The 19,856-nt window shown below is 36.2% G+C and overlaps 1 protein-coding gene across 1 annotated transcript in view; it reads left to right on the forward strand.

Moving 5' to 3' along the window:
• NUP37 (nucleoporin 37) overlaps positions 1-19,479 on the forward strand; it is a 48,696-nt gene extending 29,217 nt beyond the window's left edge. The window contains exons 6-10 of the mRNA XM_066361213.1: positions 9,341-9,431; positions 15,818-15,999; positions 16,487-16,537; positions 18,671-18,764; positions 19,235-19,479. Of these exons, the coding sequence (XP_066217310.1) occupies positions 9,341-9,431; positions 15,818-15,999; positions 16,487-16,537; positions 18,671-18,764; positions 19,235-19,348 (532 nt within the window). The 3' untranslated portion in view covers positions 19,349-19,479. The remainder of the gene's footprint in view (positions 1-9,340; positions 9,432-15,817; positions 16,000-16,486; positions 16,538-18,670; positions 18,765-19,234) is intronic.
• The last annotated feature ends 377 nt before the right edge of the window (positions 19,480-19,856 follow it).

The following is a 19,856-nucleotide window of genomic DNA, read 5'->3' on the forward strand; positions in this document are numbered from 1 at the left end:
CACATGAGAAAGCAATCAATGAACAACTAAGGTGTCGCAAGGGAAAACTGATGATTGATGCTTCTCATCTCTCTCCTTTCCTGTCTGTCTGTCCCTATCTATCTCTCTCTCTGACTCTCTCTCTGTCTCCGTAAAAAAAAAAAAAAAAAAGTAATAATGAAATGCTAATATTTCCTGGGTAGTATTACTGGTGTTTGTATTAAGGTTTATGTTTTTATGTTTAAAGGAAAAGTCCTTTTACTTTGAATTCCTTGAAGATGAAACCATTACATATGATCTGTTTGAAAACTACCATATGATGTTTCTTTTTTTTTTAAGTTGAGGATATTAATTTTGATGTAATTTCTTTTTTAACTTTGAGGTTTATTTTTAAATGTGACAAAAGTTCCCGTTTCTTTTTTTCAAAAATCTATTTGACTCATAGATACAGAAGATTGATGGTTGCCACTGGGGATTGGAGAAGGGAGACTGGTTGAAAAAGGTGAAGGATTAAGAAGTACAAATCGGTAGTTACAAAATAGTCACAAGGATGTCAAGTTCAGCATAGGGAATATAGTCAGTAATGTGGTAATGATATTTATGGTGTAAGGTGGGTACTGGAAATATTGGGGGGAACACTGTGTAAAGTTTATGATTATCTAACCACTACACTGTACACCTGAAACTAATACAAAGTGGTGATGTTAAATGTAAACTATAATCAAAAAATAAAAATTTTAGCCTGACCAGGCGGTGGCACAGTGGATAGAGCGTCGGACTAGGATGCAGAGGACCCAGGTTTGAGACCCCGAGGTCACCAGCTTGAGCGCGGGCTCATCTGGTTTGAGCAAAAGCCCACCAGCTTGAACCCAAGGTCAGGAAGGAAGGAAGGAAGGAAGGAAGGAAGGAAGGAAGGAAGGAAGGAAGGAAGGAAGGAAGGAAGGAAGGAAGGAAGGAAGGAAGGAAGGAAGGAAGGAAGGAAGGAAGGAAGGAAGGAAGGAAGGAAGGAAGGAAGGAAGGAAGGAAGGAAGGAAGGAAGGAAGGAAGGAAGGAAGGAAGGAAGGAAGGAAGGAAGGAAGGAAGGAAGGAAGGAAGGAAGGAAGGAAGGAAGGAAGGAAGGAAGGAAGGAAGGAAGGAAGGAAGGAAGGAAGGAAGGAAGGAAGGAAGGAGGAGAGGGAGGGAGGGAGGGAGGGAGGGAGGGAGGAAGGAAGGAAGGAAGGAAGGAAAAGTTAGTTATTAAAAAAAATTTTTTTAAATCTGTTTATATAAGTTAAACAAGATGTTGTTAATTCTCTGGGGTGGCCTCAGGTAGCTTTTCACATCTGTGATGATAAACTTGTAGTTGCTGCTGAATTTGTTTATAATTTCAAGAAAACAAATGAAGCAACATGTAAGCTGTAAGTTTTTTAAGCTCTCCAAGACTGCATGAAGATATACTGTAGGATATTATATTTTCTATGGCATAATTGGTTTACTGATGTGTTTAAAACAGAAAAGGACGGGCTCTTCCTTTCCCCTCCAAAACACGCACAGCCTCTGATTATTGATTGTATTTTTGACTCATTATTTTAAATTATTGAAGAGTAATATAAACATATGCAATTATCTCTCATTGTTACCCTTATAATTCTTTTTAATCTCAAATCAGTGAAATTTCTGGAAATCTATTTCTTTTATTATGAATACCAACTGGTACATTAATATTATTTGGTTAGTAGTTTGGAGTATTTTTGAAAAGCAGAATTAATCTAATCTTAACTCTGAATATATTTCAAACACTCACATACTTAAGGCACTCTTTACAAAACTGATTTTATACTATTATGCCATTTTGTTGCCTCCACTAATAAGACTTTTTGCCTAGCTACCAAAGTTCTTCGTAGTCTAAGCCACAGGCTGATAAAGTTGATTTATTCACCACTCTAACCTGCCATATCCATCTAATCTCTAGACTGATGTTTTCAATTATGTGGTCCCCAACCTCTGAACTCCTTTTGCATTTAAAGCCAGATTTTTAACACTTAATTATTTTGTAATTTGTTTCACTTTTCTTCTAATTGTTTGTTCACTTAATAAAGAAATGCAACATGTCTGTTCCTTTTTTGAATCATCCATAACATGATGAATAATTTACAGATTATTTGGAAATAAGAGGGGACAGTCTTCATTTTGCTATCACAAATTTAGTGGAAAATATGTTTGTTGTCTATAAATGCTGGAGGTCCCTTTCCTACACCCACTAACATTGTAAAGTGCCTTCTCATCCTTATAACTACATCTCCATATTACTATAGTTCTTGCTGTCATATTTAATTAATACAGTGATTAATATGATCCAGCCATGTCTTTTAAATTGTGGTTTATATTTTTTGCTTTACCCGTTACAGAAGGCCAAATGGATACAGATGTATCATTTAATGTCATCCATTCCTTCTTTGTCTGTTTTGTCAAAAACATTTGGTAGCAGAAATTTCTTTATATAGTGAACTCCATAACACACAGTGAGCTGCCAATTAAAAATAGAGAACAAACAAATGAAAGAACAGAGTATTACCCAGGAAGTTTCCTTTTGAATGCTCAGAGGGAACAATATCTTCCTCTACTAATTTTCACTTTAAAAGGCCCTTGAGAATACCTAGGATATCCTTAATATGCCAACAACCAGTTTATGGGATCTTTTTTTTAACTAAATGGAACAACTACATTTAAATAATATATGGTAGGAATACTTAATGTTCTGCTGAAAAGCACTCAGCCTGAAATAATTTAACAATAAACTACCAAATAATTTTAACAATGAACTACCAAAAGCAAAGTAATTAGAATTCATAATCTTAGATCTGTATAGCTCTACATCCATACATACAGCTATATCTAAGAGTTCTATTTAGGACTACAAAATTGGGAGTGGTTGGAGATATTTGTTATAATTATAGTCAGATTGGGTAAATACTTTTGTTTTACTTACTTGAAGAGGGATGGCCTTTGATTCAGTCTATATTAGTGGCTTCTTAATATGTCAGCAGATTGACTTTACCTCAAAAGCTTTTACTTTGAAATTTTCTTTGCAAACATTTAAGACATATATCTTTCATATAGATCCTGATTTTTGATCAAACTTGTTTTAAATTTATAGTTATGTTTTTCTACTTTTATAAATGGTCTTTCCATATGTTTCCTTATGTATATTAACTAGGCTATGAACCCTAACAGATTTTCTATGATTTATCACTTTTCTGAAAATTATGTTTCTGTGGTTATAATTAGCTTTTAGATAATTTTATTTATTATAAACTAATAGATTAACAATAAATTTAGAAATATAAAAATGTGAATATCCAAATTTATAGACTTTTTTTCTCATTTCAGTGAAAACTATCTTTCGTGGTCTAAACCATAGTTCTTTAGATAAGCAAAAAGTAGTAAACTCAGGAGATCATTTAAAGGAATGTCTACCTACCTTATTTTCATCTACAACATATTATACATATGAAAACTTGTCAACTTGCCATTTGCCAACCTTTTTACATGAGCCCAAGGCTTTCTTTTTTCTTAAGTTACATGTCCATTGATTAGTGTTGGGGACCTCTTTTTTGCATGACCTACACCTGTAATATAATGCAGTGTCTACAATGAAAACACTCGCTAAGTAGTCCTAGTTTAAATATATCTAGATTTTTATAATATTTATTGCTTAATCTTTTTTAACTGTCTCACATGCCTAATTTAAGAATTGTTTTTAAATTTAGATACAGTACATACCTTTAGTTAGTTGTCATCAACTACAGAGGAACAAAGGGAGAGTTTCAGAAGGTCAGTTAAGAGATATTCTACTGTATAAATATTGTGTTCACTACATTTAAAACTGATGCAAATTTATCTATTTATGGACACATGAAAATGACAAAAAATACAAGAAAAAACAGATGATTTGAGAAATCTACCTTACAAATAAGACCAGTTAAAAAGCTGTACCTTTTGCCATTCAGATATTTTATTTTTTAAGATTGTTTTTTTGTCAGAAAATGTGTTAGAGGAAGTTTAGAGTTTTTCAGTTGGTAATTTAAAAGAAATACGAGAGAAAAAAGGGAAAAAAAGAAAAAGGAGATACAGCCAATTTGGAAACCTATTAACAATACCTGCTAAAGTTGAATGTATTTGTAAGCTACTATCCAGCAATTCCATGCCTGAGTACATAACCAGCAGATGGGTGGGGGTCTGTGTGTGTGTGTGTTTGTATGTAAGTGTAGGGGGAAGTAGGTGTGTGGGTATCTATGGTCACTAAAAGACATGCAAGAAGTTTATAGAGGCTTTGTTTTGGTAATGACCAAAAATTGGAAACAACTTAAATGTTTATCAGCACTAGTATCGGTGAATACGTTGCAGTTTACTTAATGGAATACTACAAAGAACAATGAGAATTAACAAAATACAACAACTTGCACCAATGTTGATAAATTTTACAGAATCTAATGATGAGTGAAAGATGCCAGACCAAGCAAATATATATACCATATGATCCCATTTTTTTTTAAAGTTTTTTTCCTTCTTTTAGATTTTATATATTCATTTTTAGAGAGAGAGAGATTAGTGGGGAGGAGCAAGAAGCATCAACTCCCATATGTGCCCTGACCAGGCAAGCCCAGGGTTTTGAATCAGCGACCTCAGCGTTCCAGGTCAACACTTTATCCACTGTGCCACCACAGGTCAGGCTGATCCCATTTTTGATATTCAAAACAGGCAAAATTAATAGTGTTAGAAGTCAGGATAGTTGGGTACCTTTATGAGAGGGCAAAGAAGTATGACAAGAAGGAAGCACAAGATGACTTTTGGAGTGCTGAAATAGTCTTTTTTTTTTTAATACTTTATTTATTGATTTTACAGAGACAGGAGAGAGGGGAGCATGGAATGAGAAGTATCAACCTATAGTTGCTTCATGTTAGTTGTTCATTGCTTGCTTGTTGAATATGCCTTGACCAGGCAAGCCCAGGATTTCAAACCAGCAACTTCGGCATTCCAGGCCAAAGGTTTATCTACTGTGCAACCACAGGCCAGACTGGAAATAGTCTTTCTTAAATTGGGTACTGTTTTCTTTTAGTGTGTTTTCTTTGAGCTTTATGTTTAAGATTTGTGTATTTTTATTATATAAAAAAATATTCTATAAATGTGACTTTATCTGGTGGAACTAATATTAACTAGATGAGCCATGTAGAAAAGACACAAAAATGAGGATTTGAGAAGAGCTGAAATATGGAATCTAAAAAGGAAATATGACTTAACACTTAAAGTGTACCATCTGTAGTGAATTTAGTTATGATAACTTATTTCAGCCCAGTTTGTTATATTTTGCATAGTTGGTATTTGGATTATGCAACCAATGAGAATTATTTAATAGGCATATAATTATAAATCATAAACTATTTTTATTCAATCTATAAATAATCTTGATCACACTCCTCATTTTTAAGTCAGTTTTTATTTTAAAAGTGTCAGGTTCTGTTCAGAATAAAATACAATGGAAAAAAATTGTTTCAGCCAGGGTGAGGAGAGGGAGGAGAGGAGGCTGTAGGGGGATAAATACTAATGGATGAAGACTTGACCATGAGGGATGAACACACAGTACAGTGTACAAATGTGTGTTGAATTGGGCACCTGAAACCTATATTATCATGTTAACTAGTGTCATTCCAAGAAAATCATTTTTTTAAATTGGTTCATTGGACAGGAATACACTTTCTTAATTGACCTGTTTTTATAGAATATCTTTATCCATATTTTTCTACATCTTCGGTTTCTTTCATTTGAAAAGGAAAGAAACCATGAAAATATTCCAATATGTATTTAATTTATATAATTGCAAACAAAAATCAAATACATATTAGAATTAAAATTGAAAGAATGGAGCCTTTAAACCATTCCCTAACAGGACTCACTGAATTTGCAAGACAAATTCCTATTTCAACTGTGGTAAAATACATGCTAGCCCAGCCCATTATTATACATAAGACAATGGAGAAGAAAGAAATAGTAAGTTGCCATAATTAATAAACTTCATTGTGGGGAATGAAACACAATTGCATAAACTCTTGGTAAATTTAATTTACCTCCTCAAATAAAGTGTAATTCTCTATGTTTTATAGTACATACAGATGAAAAGTGTTGATTTGGCAAGAGAAAAGAATATGCTTCTAAATTATCTAAACAAATAATCATTTTGAAAGACATTTACATTAGTTTATATGTTACTATAATATTTCATGATTGAAGACCCTATAACTTCTTCAAGGAAGAAAAAATATTTAGATTAATACTGATTGATACAGAATAGTAGCATTGTTCAATAAATGTCTACTTTCATTGAAATAAGTTTTTGCCTAGACTTTAAAGATAAATTCTTTTTTTTCTTTTGTTTTTTTTACAGAGACAGAAGAGGGACAGATAGGGACAGACAGACAGGAAGGGAGATGGAAGCATCAGTTCTTCATTGTGGCACCTTAGTTGTTCATTGATTGCTTTCTCATATGTGCCTTGACAGGGGGGCTTCAGCAGAGTGAGTGACCCCTTGCTCAAGTCAGCAACCTTGAGCTTTAAGCCAAAGACCTTTGGGCTCAAGTCAGCAATCATGAGGTCATGTCTGATCCCACGCTAAAGCCAGCGACCCCACGCTCAAGCTGGTGAACCAGTGCTCTAGCTGGATGAGCCCTGTTCAAGCCGGCGACCTCGCAGATTTGAACCTGGGTCGTCTGCATACCAGTCCGACACTATCCACTGTGCCACCACCTGGTCAGGCTAAAGATAAATTCTTTAATTTTGTTAAAATTGTTATTGTTCCTCAAAAAATCATTAGGTTTATATGGAACTATAAAAAACCCTGAATAGCCAGAGTAATCCTAAGGAAAAAGAACGAAACTGGGGACATTATAATATCTGACTTTAAATTACATTATAGAGCCACGATAATCAAAACAGGATGGTATTGGCAGGAAAATAGACACTCAGACGAATGGAACAGAATAGAAAGCCCAGAAATAAAACCACATGTATATGGTCAAATAATTTTTGATAAAAGGGCCAATAACACACAATGGAGAAAAGAAAGCCTCTTCAACAAATAGTGCTGGGAAAACTGGAGAGCCACATGCAAAAGAATGAAACTTGACTACAGTTTGTCCCCTTTTACCAAAATTAATTCAAAATGGGTCAAAGACCTAAGTATAAGACCTGAAACAACAAATTACATAGAAGAAAACATAGGTACTAAACTCATAGACCTTGGTTACAAAGAGCACTTTATGAATTTGACTCCAAAGGCAAGGGAAGTGAAGGCAAAAATAAATGAATGGGACTATATCAGACTAAGGAGCTTTTTGCACAGCAAGAGAAACTGACAACAAAATAAACAGACAGCAAACTAAATGGGAGATGATAGTTTCAATCAACAGCACAGATAATGCCTAATACCCAAAAAACACAAAGAACTCATAAAACTCAACAACAAACAAGCATCAATCCAATAAAAAAATGGGAAGAGGACATTAACAGACACTTCTCCCAGGAAGAAATACAAATGGCCAACAGACATATGAAAAGATGCTCATCTTCATTAGCTATTAGAGAAATGCATATCAAAACTACAATGAGATACTACCTCACACCTGTTAGATTAGCTATTATCAACAAGACAGGTAATAACAAGTGTTGGAGAGGCTGTGAAGAAAAAGGAACCCTCATCCACTGTTGGTGGGAATGTAAAGTAGTACAACCATTATGAAAGAAAGTATGGTGGTTCCTCAAAAAATTAAAAACGGAACTACAATATGACCCAGCAATCCCTCTACTGGGTATATACCCCCAAAACTCAAAAACACTGGTATGTAAAGACACATGCAGCCCCATGTTCATTGCAGCATTGTTCACAGTGGCCAAGACATGGAAACAACCAAAAAGCCCTTTAATAGAGGATTGGATAAAGAAGAAGTGGTACATATATACTATGGAATACTACTCAGCCATAAGAAATGATGACCAGATCATTTACAAAATGAATGGACCTTGATAACATTATACTGAGTGAAATAAGTAAATCAGAAAAAAACTAAGAACTATATGATTCCATACATAGGTGGGACATAAAAATGAGTCTGAGGGACATGGACAAGAGTGTGGTGGTTACAGAGGGGGGTGGAGGGAAGGGGTGAAGGGAGAGGAGGGGCACAAAGAAAACCAGATAGAAGGTGATGGAAGACTATATGACTTTGGGTGATGGGTATGCAACACAATCAAATGTCAAAATAACCTGGAGATGTTTTCTCTGAACCTATGTACCCTGATTGATCAATGTCACCTTATTAAATTAATTTTTTAAAAAGTTAAAAAATAAAGAAAAAAATTATTACCATTCCTAATGAGGTATGAACTATAAAACCTAGAAAAAAAAGTCCAAGACATTCTAATGAATGAATTCAGTTCTTAAGGACCAGAATTCTGTGGGCACTTTGCCAAACACCCACTAACTTTGTCTCCTGCCATGCTAACTGTGCCACACTCAGAACCATTGAGATATAGTAGGGGCTAAGTGTGAGGAATGAGCTGGAAAATTACCCATCTGATTAGGGGATAACCCTTCATACAACAAAGAGAGATTTCTGACTCTTGATCTCCACTCAGGATGGGAAAGAAATTGAGATAGAAAGCCACATTAGTTACAGAGGAGTATGGGAGGAACCAGATATATTTTCCTTCAGTTCACTTTAATGTGGTAGCTGTCAATCAGACTACCTTGAGGAAGAACTGGGGAAGTAAGCCAAATCAAAAAACATATGATAGGAATTAGTCCCTGAAATGGAAGCCCAGAGGCAGAAGGAATAAGCAACAATTGCAAAATTACTTATTATGCTAAATTCACATCACCTCGTACTAGCTTCTTTATATGTTAGTTTGAAAATGGGAGCCCAGGGGAGTGGGGCATGTGCTTGGGGGTGGGCATGGTTGGTAGAAATTGTTAATTGAAATGACTACAGATGTAGGAATGCAACCTAATTAGTTTATGCTCCTGCCCACAAAATAAGGAGGATATGAATAATTTAGTTATAGTTGTTACCGTATTTATTAAAGAAAAAATGTATATGACTGGTTTCCCAAGATAAAGTAGGGTAGAAGTTAAATTCTTTATATACTACTTTCACCATTTCTAAAATAATTATAATTATGTTATAATTGTCTTTAAAAGATACATTTTAAGTACAAATGTCTCCTGTATAATCTTTAGTTAATAGCTTTGAATAAACTCATGGAAATTTTATTTTTTTTGTGTAGTGATATATCAAAAATATTTAAAATTATACTTCTTTTCTTTTCTTAGGATTTGGAACTTGGAGGGAATGCAGACATCTCATTTTGTTCTTAATTCCCCTGGAATGAGTGTGTGCTGGCATCCTGAGGAAACTTTTAAGGTTGTTATTTATAACTTAGCTTTCTTTTATCAAGCTGAAAAGATATGTACATGTGTACTACACGCACACAAGGAGGAGAAAAATCAATGATTTTTTTTCATCCCAGAGATTCTAATTGTCATAAATATATTTACTTTACAAATCTGCCTTAAAAGCTTTGTATCATTAAGTTTTTATTTCACAGGCATCACCTGTAAGTGGCATTTATTCAGAGTGCACTTTTTTCTGATAAATTGAAGTCTAAAAACTGATGCCCAGACTATCTAGTAGCAATATTTGTTTAAAAAAAAAATTAAATTTAAATCCATGCTTGTAAGCAATGTATAACAGAAAGCATCAGAGGCATACGGGAAATTTGACATACAGTAACTGTAATGATATTCAATTCCTATACAAAGTACAGCTTTCCTACCTTAACTCCTTTCATTGAGAAGATAGGAGCCATTCAACAAGAGTTCTCTCTTTCACTATTATTTTTTCTTGGACATCGCTTTATTCAGTATCTTTCAACTACCGGAGCATGGACCAGTCTACGAGAAATTTCATGCTGGTCTGCGAAAGAGTTAACCACTCAGGTGTTGTATGAAGATTACAGATCCATTGATCTTAGTCAAATTTGCTTATGCTCAGATAGATTTCTGCCTTAGCATTCCCCCAAATAATTCTATTTTCGCCCATCTCCAGGTGTAAAAAGGTTGAAAATCACTGCTCTATTTTATCTTTCTGTAATATCTAAGACATTACCATGTTCATCTTCTTAAAGTTAATCCTTCAGTTGTTTCAAGCTGATGTCAGTTCCGTAAGCATTCTGCATTCATTGCTCTAAAGCAGGGGTCGGGAACCTAAGGCTCGTGAGCCAGATGTAGCTCTTTTGATGGCTGCATCTGGCTCACACACAAATCTTTAATAAAAAAAAACATTAAAAATATAAAACATTCTCATGTATTACAATCCATTCATTTCCTACCACTCATGTTCATGGTTGCGGGTGGCTGGAGCCAATCACAGCTGTCCTCCGGGACAACATCAAATTTTTATTGGATAATGTGTAATATACATGGGTCATTGTATAGCTCTCACGGAATTGCATTTTAAAATATGTGGCGTTCATGGCTCTCTCAGCCAAAAAGTTTCCCGACCCCTGCTCTAAAGTATTCATACTTTTCCATTGAATCTTTTCTTTCCTCATACTTGCACAAAAAGGCAAGCTTGACTGATCATAGCAAACATATACTTACATATGTTTGGCCCATTGTCAGCATTTCATGTATGTTAGCAGCTCATTTAGTCCTCATGGCAGCCTTAAGATATAGGCACCTTAATGAGAGCCTCATATTGCAGATAAGGAAACCAAAGCTTAGAGAAATTAAGTTACTTGGCAAAGTCACACAGCTCCTAACTGGAAGAATTGGCATTTGAATCCAAGCAGCCTGCTCCATAGTTCTTACTCTTAACCATTACAATCTTTCATTTCCCCATTTAATTTGTCTATCTTCTTCACACCTTTCTTTCTATATTTTGAACCTTTGATTTCTGTTTCTCATTTCCAAGTTCTTGGTCTAGCCCTATAATCTCACTCAGTCTCCACTACTCTCTTAGAAGTCATCAATGGTATTTCTAACAAATCCAGTGGGCTTTTCCATTCTTAATCTCATAGCAACTTTTTACACTATTACTCACTTCTGTCTTGAAACCCGTTCACTTAGTCTTTAAAGGTGCATTACTCTGGTCCTCTTGAGCATCTTTCCCTGTATCTTCTCTTTTTCATTCTCCTCTGCCAACCCTTCTTTCACCATGTATTTGTTAATTGTTGCAAGGGGTGGTTATCACCTACCCTTTATTGTAATAGAGGCTAAAGGAATGAATAAAGTCTTACCCTTAAGTTATACACTGACTTACAAGGAAGAAATATATGTACATACAGCAACACAGATTTTAAGGGTTGGAATCATAAAATCTAGGAAGCAGCATGATGGCATAAAGAAGGATTAATCATATCTGTTCACAGCCTTCAGAGAAGAGGTAATTCTGAGCTGAGATGCCCCAGACTATTTAATGTGTTTCCTGTGTCCTGGGATCTCATGAACACTTATTTCAGACGTATTGTATCTTTCAGAACTAGAATTATACTCTGTATGTACATGAGTGAAATTTTCTAATTGACTCATTTTACATATGTAAAGATTGTTTCCATATATAATTTATGAATTCATGTTCTAAATTTTATACCTAGATTTCTCCCTTGCAGAAGTAAGTCTCCATGAAGCATAATTAGTGATTCTACCAAAATGTTCATATTCCCATGTATAAATAAAACGGGCTACTTTTTAAAAACTGACCTAGATGAGAAATGAGAGAATTTATTACAACTTCTATCTGAAAACATATTTTAATGCCTAATTTGTGGTTATTACATCCATTTCATCTATATGCTTTAAGTTAGTGTTTTTTCCTCATATATATACCGGTATATCATTAAAATTCCACCCTAGCTTATCTCTTTTTTTTTCTTACTGTTTCCATGACTTCAGAATGTTTGGAATCCCCTGCCCCAAATCATGTAAACTCAAAATCCTCAAGTGACCTTTGATATCTTTCCTTCCCTTTAACACAAACGTTTTTAGGTCCTTTAATTTTTCCTTCACTGTCACTAGAATACATTTCTCTCCATAATAAAGGTGCATTCTTCACCTTTCTGGTCTCAAGAGTAACCCTTAGCTCCTTAGCTTGTTTCTAAAGTCTCCACTGTTTGATTCTTCTTGCCTACTTTAGTTAAACTAAGCTTAAAATACCAGTTTCATCATGTCACTACTAAACTCAAAAACCTGAAATACAGAAAGATGACACAGAAGTGATTAAGAGGATGAACCCGAGACTGGCTGACCTGTGGTGGCTCAGTGGATAAAGCGTCAACCAGGAATGCTGAGGTCACCAGTTCAAAACCCTAGGCCTGCCTGGTCAAGGCACATATGGGAGTTGATGCTTCCTGCTCTTCCCCTTTCTCTCCCTTCTCTCTCTCTCTTTCTCTTTGTCTCCCTCTCTCTTGTCTCTCTCCCCCTCGCTAAAAAAAAATGAATAAATAGAAAGACTATGAACTTGAGTTAACTGCCTGGAGTCAGATCCCAGTTCACCACTGACTAGCTGCGTGATCTCTGGCAAGTTACTAGCTCTCTCAGTCACTGCTTTCACTTTCTTGCTCAGAAAATGGAAGCTTATGAAGATGAAATGAGTGAACATTTCTAAAATCCTTAAAAGAGAACCTGTCACATAATAATCATGCAATCCATTTTAGCTACTTGTCATTTTGACATTATCATCACTGCTAATGCAATCTAGTGGTCCGCCATATCAACTCAAGCCTGGAGTTTTTGTCCTGTTGTGCTTGGTCTTGATGAAAAGGAGGCAGCAAGAGAAGAGAGAGAGAGAGGGATGGGTCCATGATTATCTATCTCAGAATTCTTATGAAAATCATATGGGATATAACAGAGTCATATAATCTGGAAAGCACAAAGCAAATGCTAGCATTTAATAGTAAAAAGACACAAAAGTTGAAAGATCTCCAGAAACTAAGCTTTTAATTCCAATAAACCACAGTTGGAGCTAGGACTTCAGCAGGAAGTTATAACAGAACCAAGAATTTAGGATGTCATGAGATTAGAGAATTGGGATTGGAGACATTTCAGTCTCTGACCCAAAGAGAAAAGGGGTTAGGGAGCCACTAAATGAAATGAGGTGTGACGATCAACAATTACTAAATGCTTTCTCAGTGCCAGGAGCTATGCTGAGTACTGCACATGTGTTCTGTCATGTAATTCTCACAAGGCACTCTGAATTTGGTAATATTCTTCTATTTTATAGATAAGAAAACTGAAATATGAGAAGGTTTTTAAGTAATTTGCCCAAAGTCACAGCCACAGGTTTGACCTCAGTCTGGTTCTGTGCTACTTTAGATATTCCCCCCATGAAAATTCAGTGCTTATCACTGTTTATGGTTCTGAGAAGTCCTAAAGGAAAAATTCCTCTGTAAGATTTTTAGATCCACCAGTTCCCAAATTTAACTTTTTAAATCTATCTGCTCTCTTAACAATAACAACAAAAATATCACAATTGAGCTCAGTTTTAGAGATAGTAAATAAAGAAAATTTTTAGTACAACTGTTTTCAATCTGACTTCAACCTATAATAATAGCTCATGTTTTTTTAGTGCCAACTGTGTGCCAAAACAGTTCTAAGTACTTCACATATGTGAACTCATAACTGTTCTTCAAGAGTCTATGAAGTAAGTATTGTTATTAGCCCTATTTGTACTAATGAGGACCTGAGGCACAACATGGTTATTTGCTCAAAATCATGTAGCTCCAAAGGGCAGAGCTGGAACCTACTAGCCACCCAGACAATTTGGATAGAGAAGTTGCACACTTAACCCACCATGCTTTATTGCCTGCCCTTCCTAGTTTGGGACTGGGCCTGGGTAGACTTGGCCCTTCCACAGTCTAAGTTATCCCTGAAATCCTCAAGATTTTGAGTCAGATTCAAAATCTCAAATATTTTTACTAGGTCCTGGTTAGTCTTCCTTGGTCTCCTCCCTTTCCAGTCATTCCCCACCCTCAAATATGTATAGTACAGCAGACCACTGACCAACCTAGCCTTGTAGTTAGGAACACGTGTGCTCTGTAGTTAGACAGACCTAGGTTCAAGGCCTGAGTTCAAATGAGGCTCTGCCATAGGCTAGCAGTGCAGCCTCAACAAGTTATTTGAATCATTCTGAACCTGTCTCTCTCTGAAAACAGGATTAATGATAACGATTTCCTTGCAAGCAGTTGAGAATTAAACTAGGCAAGGCATGTAAGGCTCAGTGCTGTGCTTGTTTTTGTTGTGTCTTTGTCATTGAGCTCATGTTATTGTCATTAGTATTAGTATTTAAACATTCTGCTGATTCTTGAATAGTTTTAAATTCTACCTTTTTTATTAATAATCCCATAATACCAAAGACGAACCATATTGTAAATAATTCCTCCTTTTGTATCCCAGGGTATTTTGCCTTCACTTATGGTCCGATTTTTTTTCACAATTCTTTTCTCTAGATGGAAGGTTTTAAGATCTATGATTATTTCTTTTACCTTTGTCGTCTGTCAAATTAGCATAGTATTTTGCATATACATGTGTGTATAGAGTTGACCTATAACATTCATGGATTCCATATTTATAAATTTTTCCACTCAGTGAAACTTATATGTAACTTCAGAATCAGTACTCATGGCACTTCCACGTCACAGACACGTGCATAGGAGCAAAAAATTTGAGTCAGCTAATGTGCATGTTTCCAGACAAATTCAAATAAAGTGCTGCTCTCCCCATTTTTGCTCTCATGCTGTAAATGAGTGTCCTACATGGTCTATTTAGTGCCACATCTTTGTGCTTTTTGTTAGTAACTTCACTATGCAAAGTGGTCCCCAAGCATAATGAGTGCTGTCTAGTGTTCCACCAATCAAAGCCTTATAACTTGGTCAAGTCAGCTTTTAAGTGGAAGGTATAGCCTTACTCCCCAAGTCAGTCTGTGCTCTTTAAGCATGCCATGCTGCCTTCTATCTGGATACAAACTTACGTTGCATGAGAATATGTAACACAGCCTGACCAGGCAGTGGCACAGTGGATAGAGCATCAGACTGGGTCGCAGAGGACCCAGGTTGGAAACCCCGAGGTCGCCGGCTTGAGTGTGGGCTTGAGTGCGAGCTTACCAGCGTGAGTGCGGTGTTGGCTGGCTTGAGCGTGGGATCATAGACATGACCCCATGGTCGCTAGCTTGAGCCCCAGGTTGCTGGCTTGAGCAACAGGTCACTTGTTCTGCTATAGACCCCCTCCAAGGTCAAGGCACATATGAGAAAGCAATCAATGAACAACTAAGGTGCTGCAACAAAGAATTGATGCTTCTCATCTCTCTCCCTTCCTGTTTGGCTGTCCCTATCTGTTGCTCTCTCTGTCTCCCTCTGTCTCTGTCACACACACACACAAAAAAAAAAATAGAATATGTAACACATCAATATCTCTCTTGCTAGATACACACTTATCTATTCTTTCTGGACAATATAACTTAAGGACTTTTTCCCAAAATGAATCCTTAGACTGATTTATTTCTGGTGACCATATATCACTTAAGACTGTACCAAATTTTCTTGAGTCTTTCTTTTGCCAATTTTCTGTAAGGTTTCTTAAAACATATATTTGGTAAAGAGTTTTACATAGTCTTTCTTACTTCCTTTGCACTTCGTCTTTCATTTATAATATCTGCAAATACTTGAATTTTACTGTATAAATTGAATCCTCTGCCTACTTCTCAAATTTGGTGAATTAGGGTAGTTGAATTTTCTTTATTTTTCTGTCTTACAGCTGATGGTTGCAGAAAAGAATGGAACAATCCGATTTTATGATCTTCTGGCCCAACAGGCTATTTTGTCTCTTGAATCAGAACAGATGCCACTAATGTCAGCACACTGGTGCTTAAAAAACACCTTCAAAATTGGAGCTGTTGCAGGGAATGATTGGTTAATTTGGGATATTACTCGATCCAGGTATTTTTTTAGTACCTTTATTGCTTACCAGAAAATTAGTCACTATTTTTAAAGGATCCACTGAGCCGTTTTTGTATAGCTGGCCCTCACTGTCGACCAAAATGTAAGTCTCTCCTGTAGAAGGGCCCGAGCTTTAGGTTCTTAGATAATACAGATGGGCATCCTGTGCTCTGCAGGTTTACTTTGAATATAACCCAGAAAGAGCAATGCAGAGGACGAAACCTGCGATCTGAGCATTGTTTACTTACATGAAAAAGAAGAAGAAAAACACTGACCCTGTTGAGTGATGGGGTTTTGTAATAATTGTGTCGTGCTTATATCATTATCATATTTCATCTGTTTTAATCCAATGCTTATTTGAAATTTTGTCACAGTTTAAGTATATTGGACATTGTATCGTTTAAAAAGAAAATAACTTTTAAACCTTAATTTAAGTTCTCCTTGAGACTGGCACATAATTCCTAAAATCCAAAATATTATCTTTTAGTTACCCTCAAGTTAAGAGACCTGTCCACATGGACCGAGCCTGCACATTTAGGTACTGTACCATTCTTGTTGGCGTTATGATTTAATTCTTGAGTCTGGTTACTTTGTTCTTGCTGTGCCACCACCTGGAACACTTCACCAGTCCTCTCCTTTGTTCTGGGTTTTTGTTTGTTTGTGTATGTGTTTGTTTGTGTGTTTGGTGGTTGTCTTTTTTCTATCATAGCTTTATAAATGGCTATGTTGTTTTCCTAAGTTTTTGCTTTTATCTTTTGGTTTAGTCAAGGGAGTGATTTTTCAGTGGTTTTTTAAAAAATATTATAAAACACACAAAACATGTTGCCACTATACAAATAACACCCCCACAGTCGGAGCATATGCTTCCTTGTTGTTTGTACTGATTCAAGATATAAAATGTAGGTGGACCAAATATTTACACATAGAAACTTCATTTTTGTGCTAAATGAGAACATGTTAGATATTTATCTGCAACTTGCTCTTTTTTTCACTTAAATTAATATAGACTTGTCTACCTTGGTTTTTCTTCATTTATTTTTGCATAATATTCCATTGGATAATCTAGTCTTCAGGGTCCTTTCAGCTTCAAGTAATAGGAGAACTTATAACAGAGACTAGTAGAACATTGATTATATGCTATCTTACATCAAATCTCAGATACTCCCAATAAAATTGTAGAACTTGGGGATGCCACTTTCTGTGCTCCTAAGAAAAACAAATATACTCAACTAAATGGAAGAATGCCATCAATTGTAAGATGCATCCTGATTTCAGAGATGTGAACAAATAAACATTTAAAAATTCATGAACTGTGGTACTTAGCAAACAGTCTGAAGGAGGCTGTCTCAGGATTGGTCTAATAGCTCATCAATGTCATCAAGAGTTCAAACCTTTTTCTCTGCCATCCTCAATGGCAAGGCTTTGGACTTGTTGCATCACTGGCACAAGATGGCTACCAGAGTACCAGGCATCGTATCATCATCCATCCCACATTGTCCAAAGCAAGGGGGGGAGGAAGAGTACTCCCTCTTCATTGGGAATTGCTGTCATTGCCTTAAACCAGATGTGTCTCATCCTTTGGGGCTGGACACGCTCTGCAGAATGTAGTTGGGATTCAGTTAGCATGGAAAGGGGGCAGAATGGCTATTGGACAAGCAATAACATCTGCCACACATTCTTTTTTCCTTGTCAAGGAATCCTTTTTTTCTTCTCATATCTCCTCTACTTACTAGAGTGCTGGACATGCACCAGAGCTCTAATAGCACTTGTAGCATTCATTGATTTATTGTATTCCAATGTCTAGGATGCCTTGAAACTTAAATGTTTAAATGCCTACATATTCTTTTTTTTTTTTTTTTGTATTTTTCTGAAGCTGGAAACGGGGAGAGACAGTCAGACAGACTCCCGCATGCGCCCGACCGGGATCCACCCAGCACGCCCACCAGGGGCGACGCTCTGCCCACCAGGAGGCGATGCTCTGCCCCTCCGGGGCGTTGCTCTGCCGCGACCAGAGCCACTCTAGCGCCTGGGGCAGAGGCCAAGGAGCCATCCCCAGCGCCCGGGCCATCTTTGCTCCAATGGAGCCTTGGCTGCGGGAGGGGAAGAGAGAGACAGAGAGGAAGGAGGGTGGGGTGGAGAAGCAAATGGGCGCCTCTCCTATGTGCCCTGGCCGGGAATCGAACCCGGGTCCCCTGCATGCCAGGCCGACGCTCTACCGCTGAGCCAACCCGCCAGGGCCAATGCCTACATATTCTAAGTGCTGTTGTTATCCTGAGGAATTTAAACTCATGAGTTTATCACTATTAGAACAAATGTCAATAAGAAAATTCAGTGTTTTTTAGTGTGTTATACTGTGAAATACTTTATATCTGTGTGATGTCTTGTTTGTCTTTTCTACTGCACTGTCAGCCCTTTGGTCGTGAAAATACAACTGCTAACCTTGTGTAACTTTGGAACTTAACAAAGCGGCACACAATAAACACGTAATAAATATTCACAGAATGAGAATATATAGTTAACTTTCCTGGAATTCCCACTCTAATTTTAAAGCCATATTAACAAATTTAAGGTTATAAAGTGCAAATAAATAAATAAATAAATAACCTGTTTCAGAAAAACTTATAGTAATCTGTAAGATACTGTACTTATTTTTACCCTTTTTTTTTCTTAGATGGTCCACAATTAGTGAACACTTATTTGCAACCACTGGTTATCCTGGAAAAATGGCAAGCCAGTTTCAAATTCATCATTTAGGACACCCACAGGTAATGTGGAGATGTTTCATGGCAATTGTTTTTAAATTTGTGTTTTTTTACTTTTCTACTTACAGCCCCCAAATTTGTAATATGTAACTAAAGATATTTATGAATATCTGTTATCTGCTTAAATTGGAAAGAGAAGGCTGTTTTTGATTTTTAAATCACCAGTAGTAGTAAACTTTTTGTCAATATTTATATAAAAAACAGTTTATTTCTTCTATTTTTTTCTTCACTTAAATTAATAATTTCACATGCTTGGTTCACTTAGGCTGCACCTGTTACTCACAGATTATTTGTAGCCTTCATTCCAACCAGCTACAAACAAATAATGCTATGTCACCTCCGCGGAAGCATATTGTTTAATTCTGTTATAAATAAAGACAGTGTGTTGATGTATTTTTTATTTTTGAAGGGTAGTTTTTGTTTACTAACTTTGATGATTTATTGAGCTTCTTTAATTTTCATTTACTTTATAGCCCATCCTCGTTGGTTCTGTAGCCATTGGATCTGGCCTTTCCTGGCATAGAACTCTCCCTCTATGTGCAGTTGGAGGAGACCATAAGCTGTTGTTTTGGGTAACTGAAATGTAAAATAAATTTTCTTTCTAGCTTCAGTCCATAAGCTTTGTATTTGTAGTACATATTTTGGAGAATTCCTTATTTTTATATCAAATATACTATAAGCTCTAGAAATGTCCCAGTCCTTTTTATTAAATAAAATATCGATGGTTTGAAAAGTTGGTTTTCTCCTCTGTTCAGTGGTTGTGTGTGTGTGTGTGTGTGTATTTTAATCATCTCTTAAGACTATAATTGACTCAGCAGCTCCAGAAAAGAAATGTCTAGAGAAACATGATGTTTTTATTTTATCACAGGATTAACCAAAGTATATCCTATCCCAGTGGTTTTCAACCTCTTTATGCTTGGGGACCAGTGAGAACAGAATTATTTCAGAGACCGCTAAGGCAGAAATCACCCTGAGCAAAAGTGAATTCAACCTAGATCATTGGGTCTATAATCTTCATACAACATCAGAGTGGTTAATTAATTCTTTTGCCGGCCAGCATGAAATTTCTGGCGGATCGATCCGCAGACTAGCAGT

Source organism: Saccopteryx leptura, chromosome 1, assembly GCF_036850995.1.
Source record: "Saccopteryx leptura isolate mSacLep1 chromosome 1, mSacLep1_pri_phased_curated, whole genome shotgun sequence".
Taxonomy (NCBI): Eukaryota; Metazoa; Chordata; class Mammalia; order Chiroptera; family Emballonuridae; genus Saccopteryx; species Saccopteryx leptura.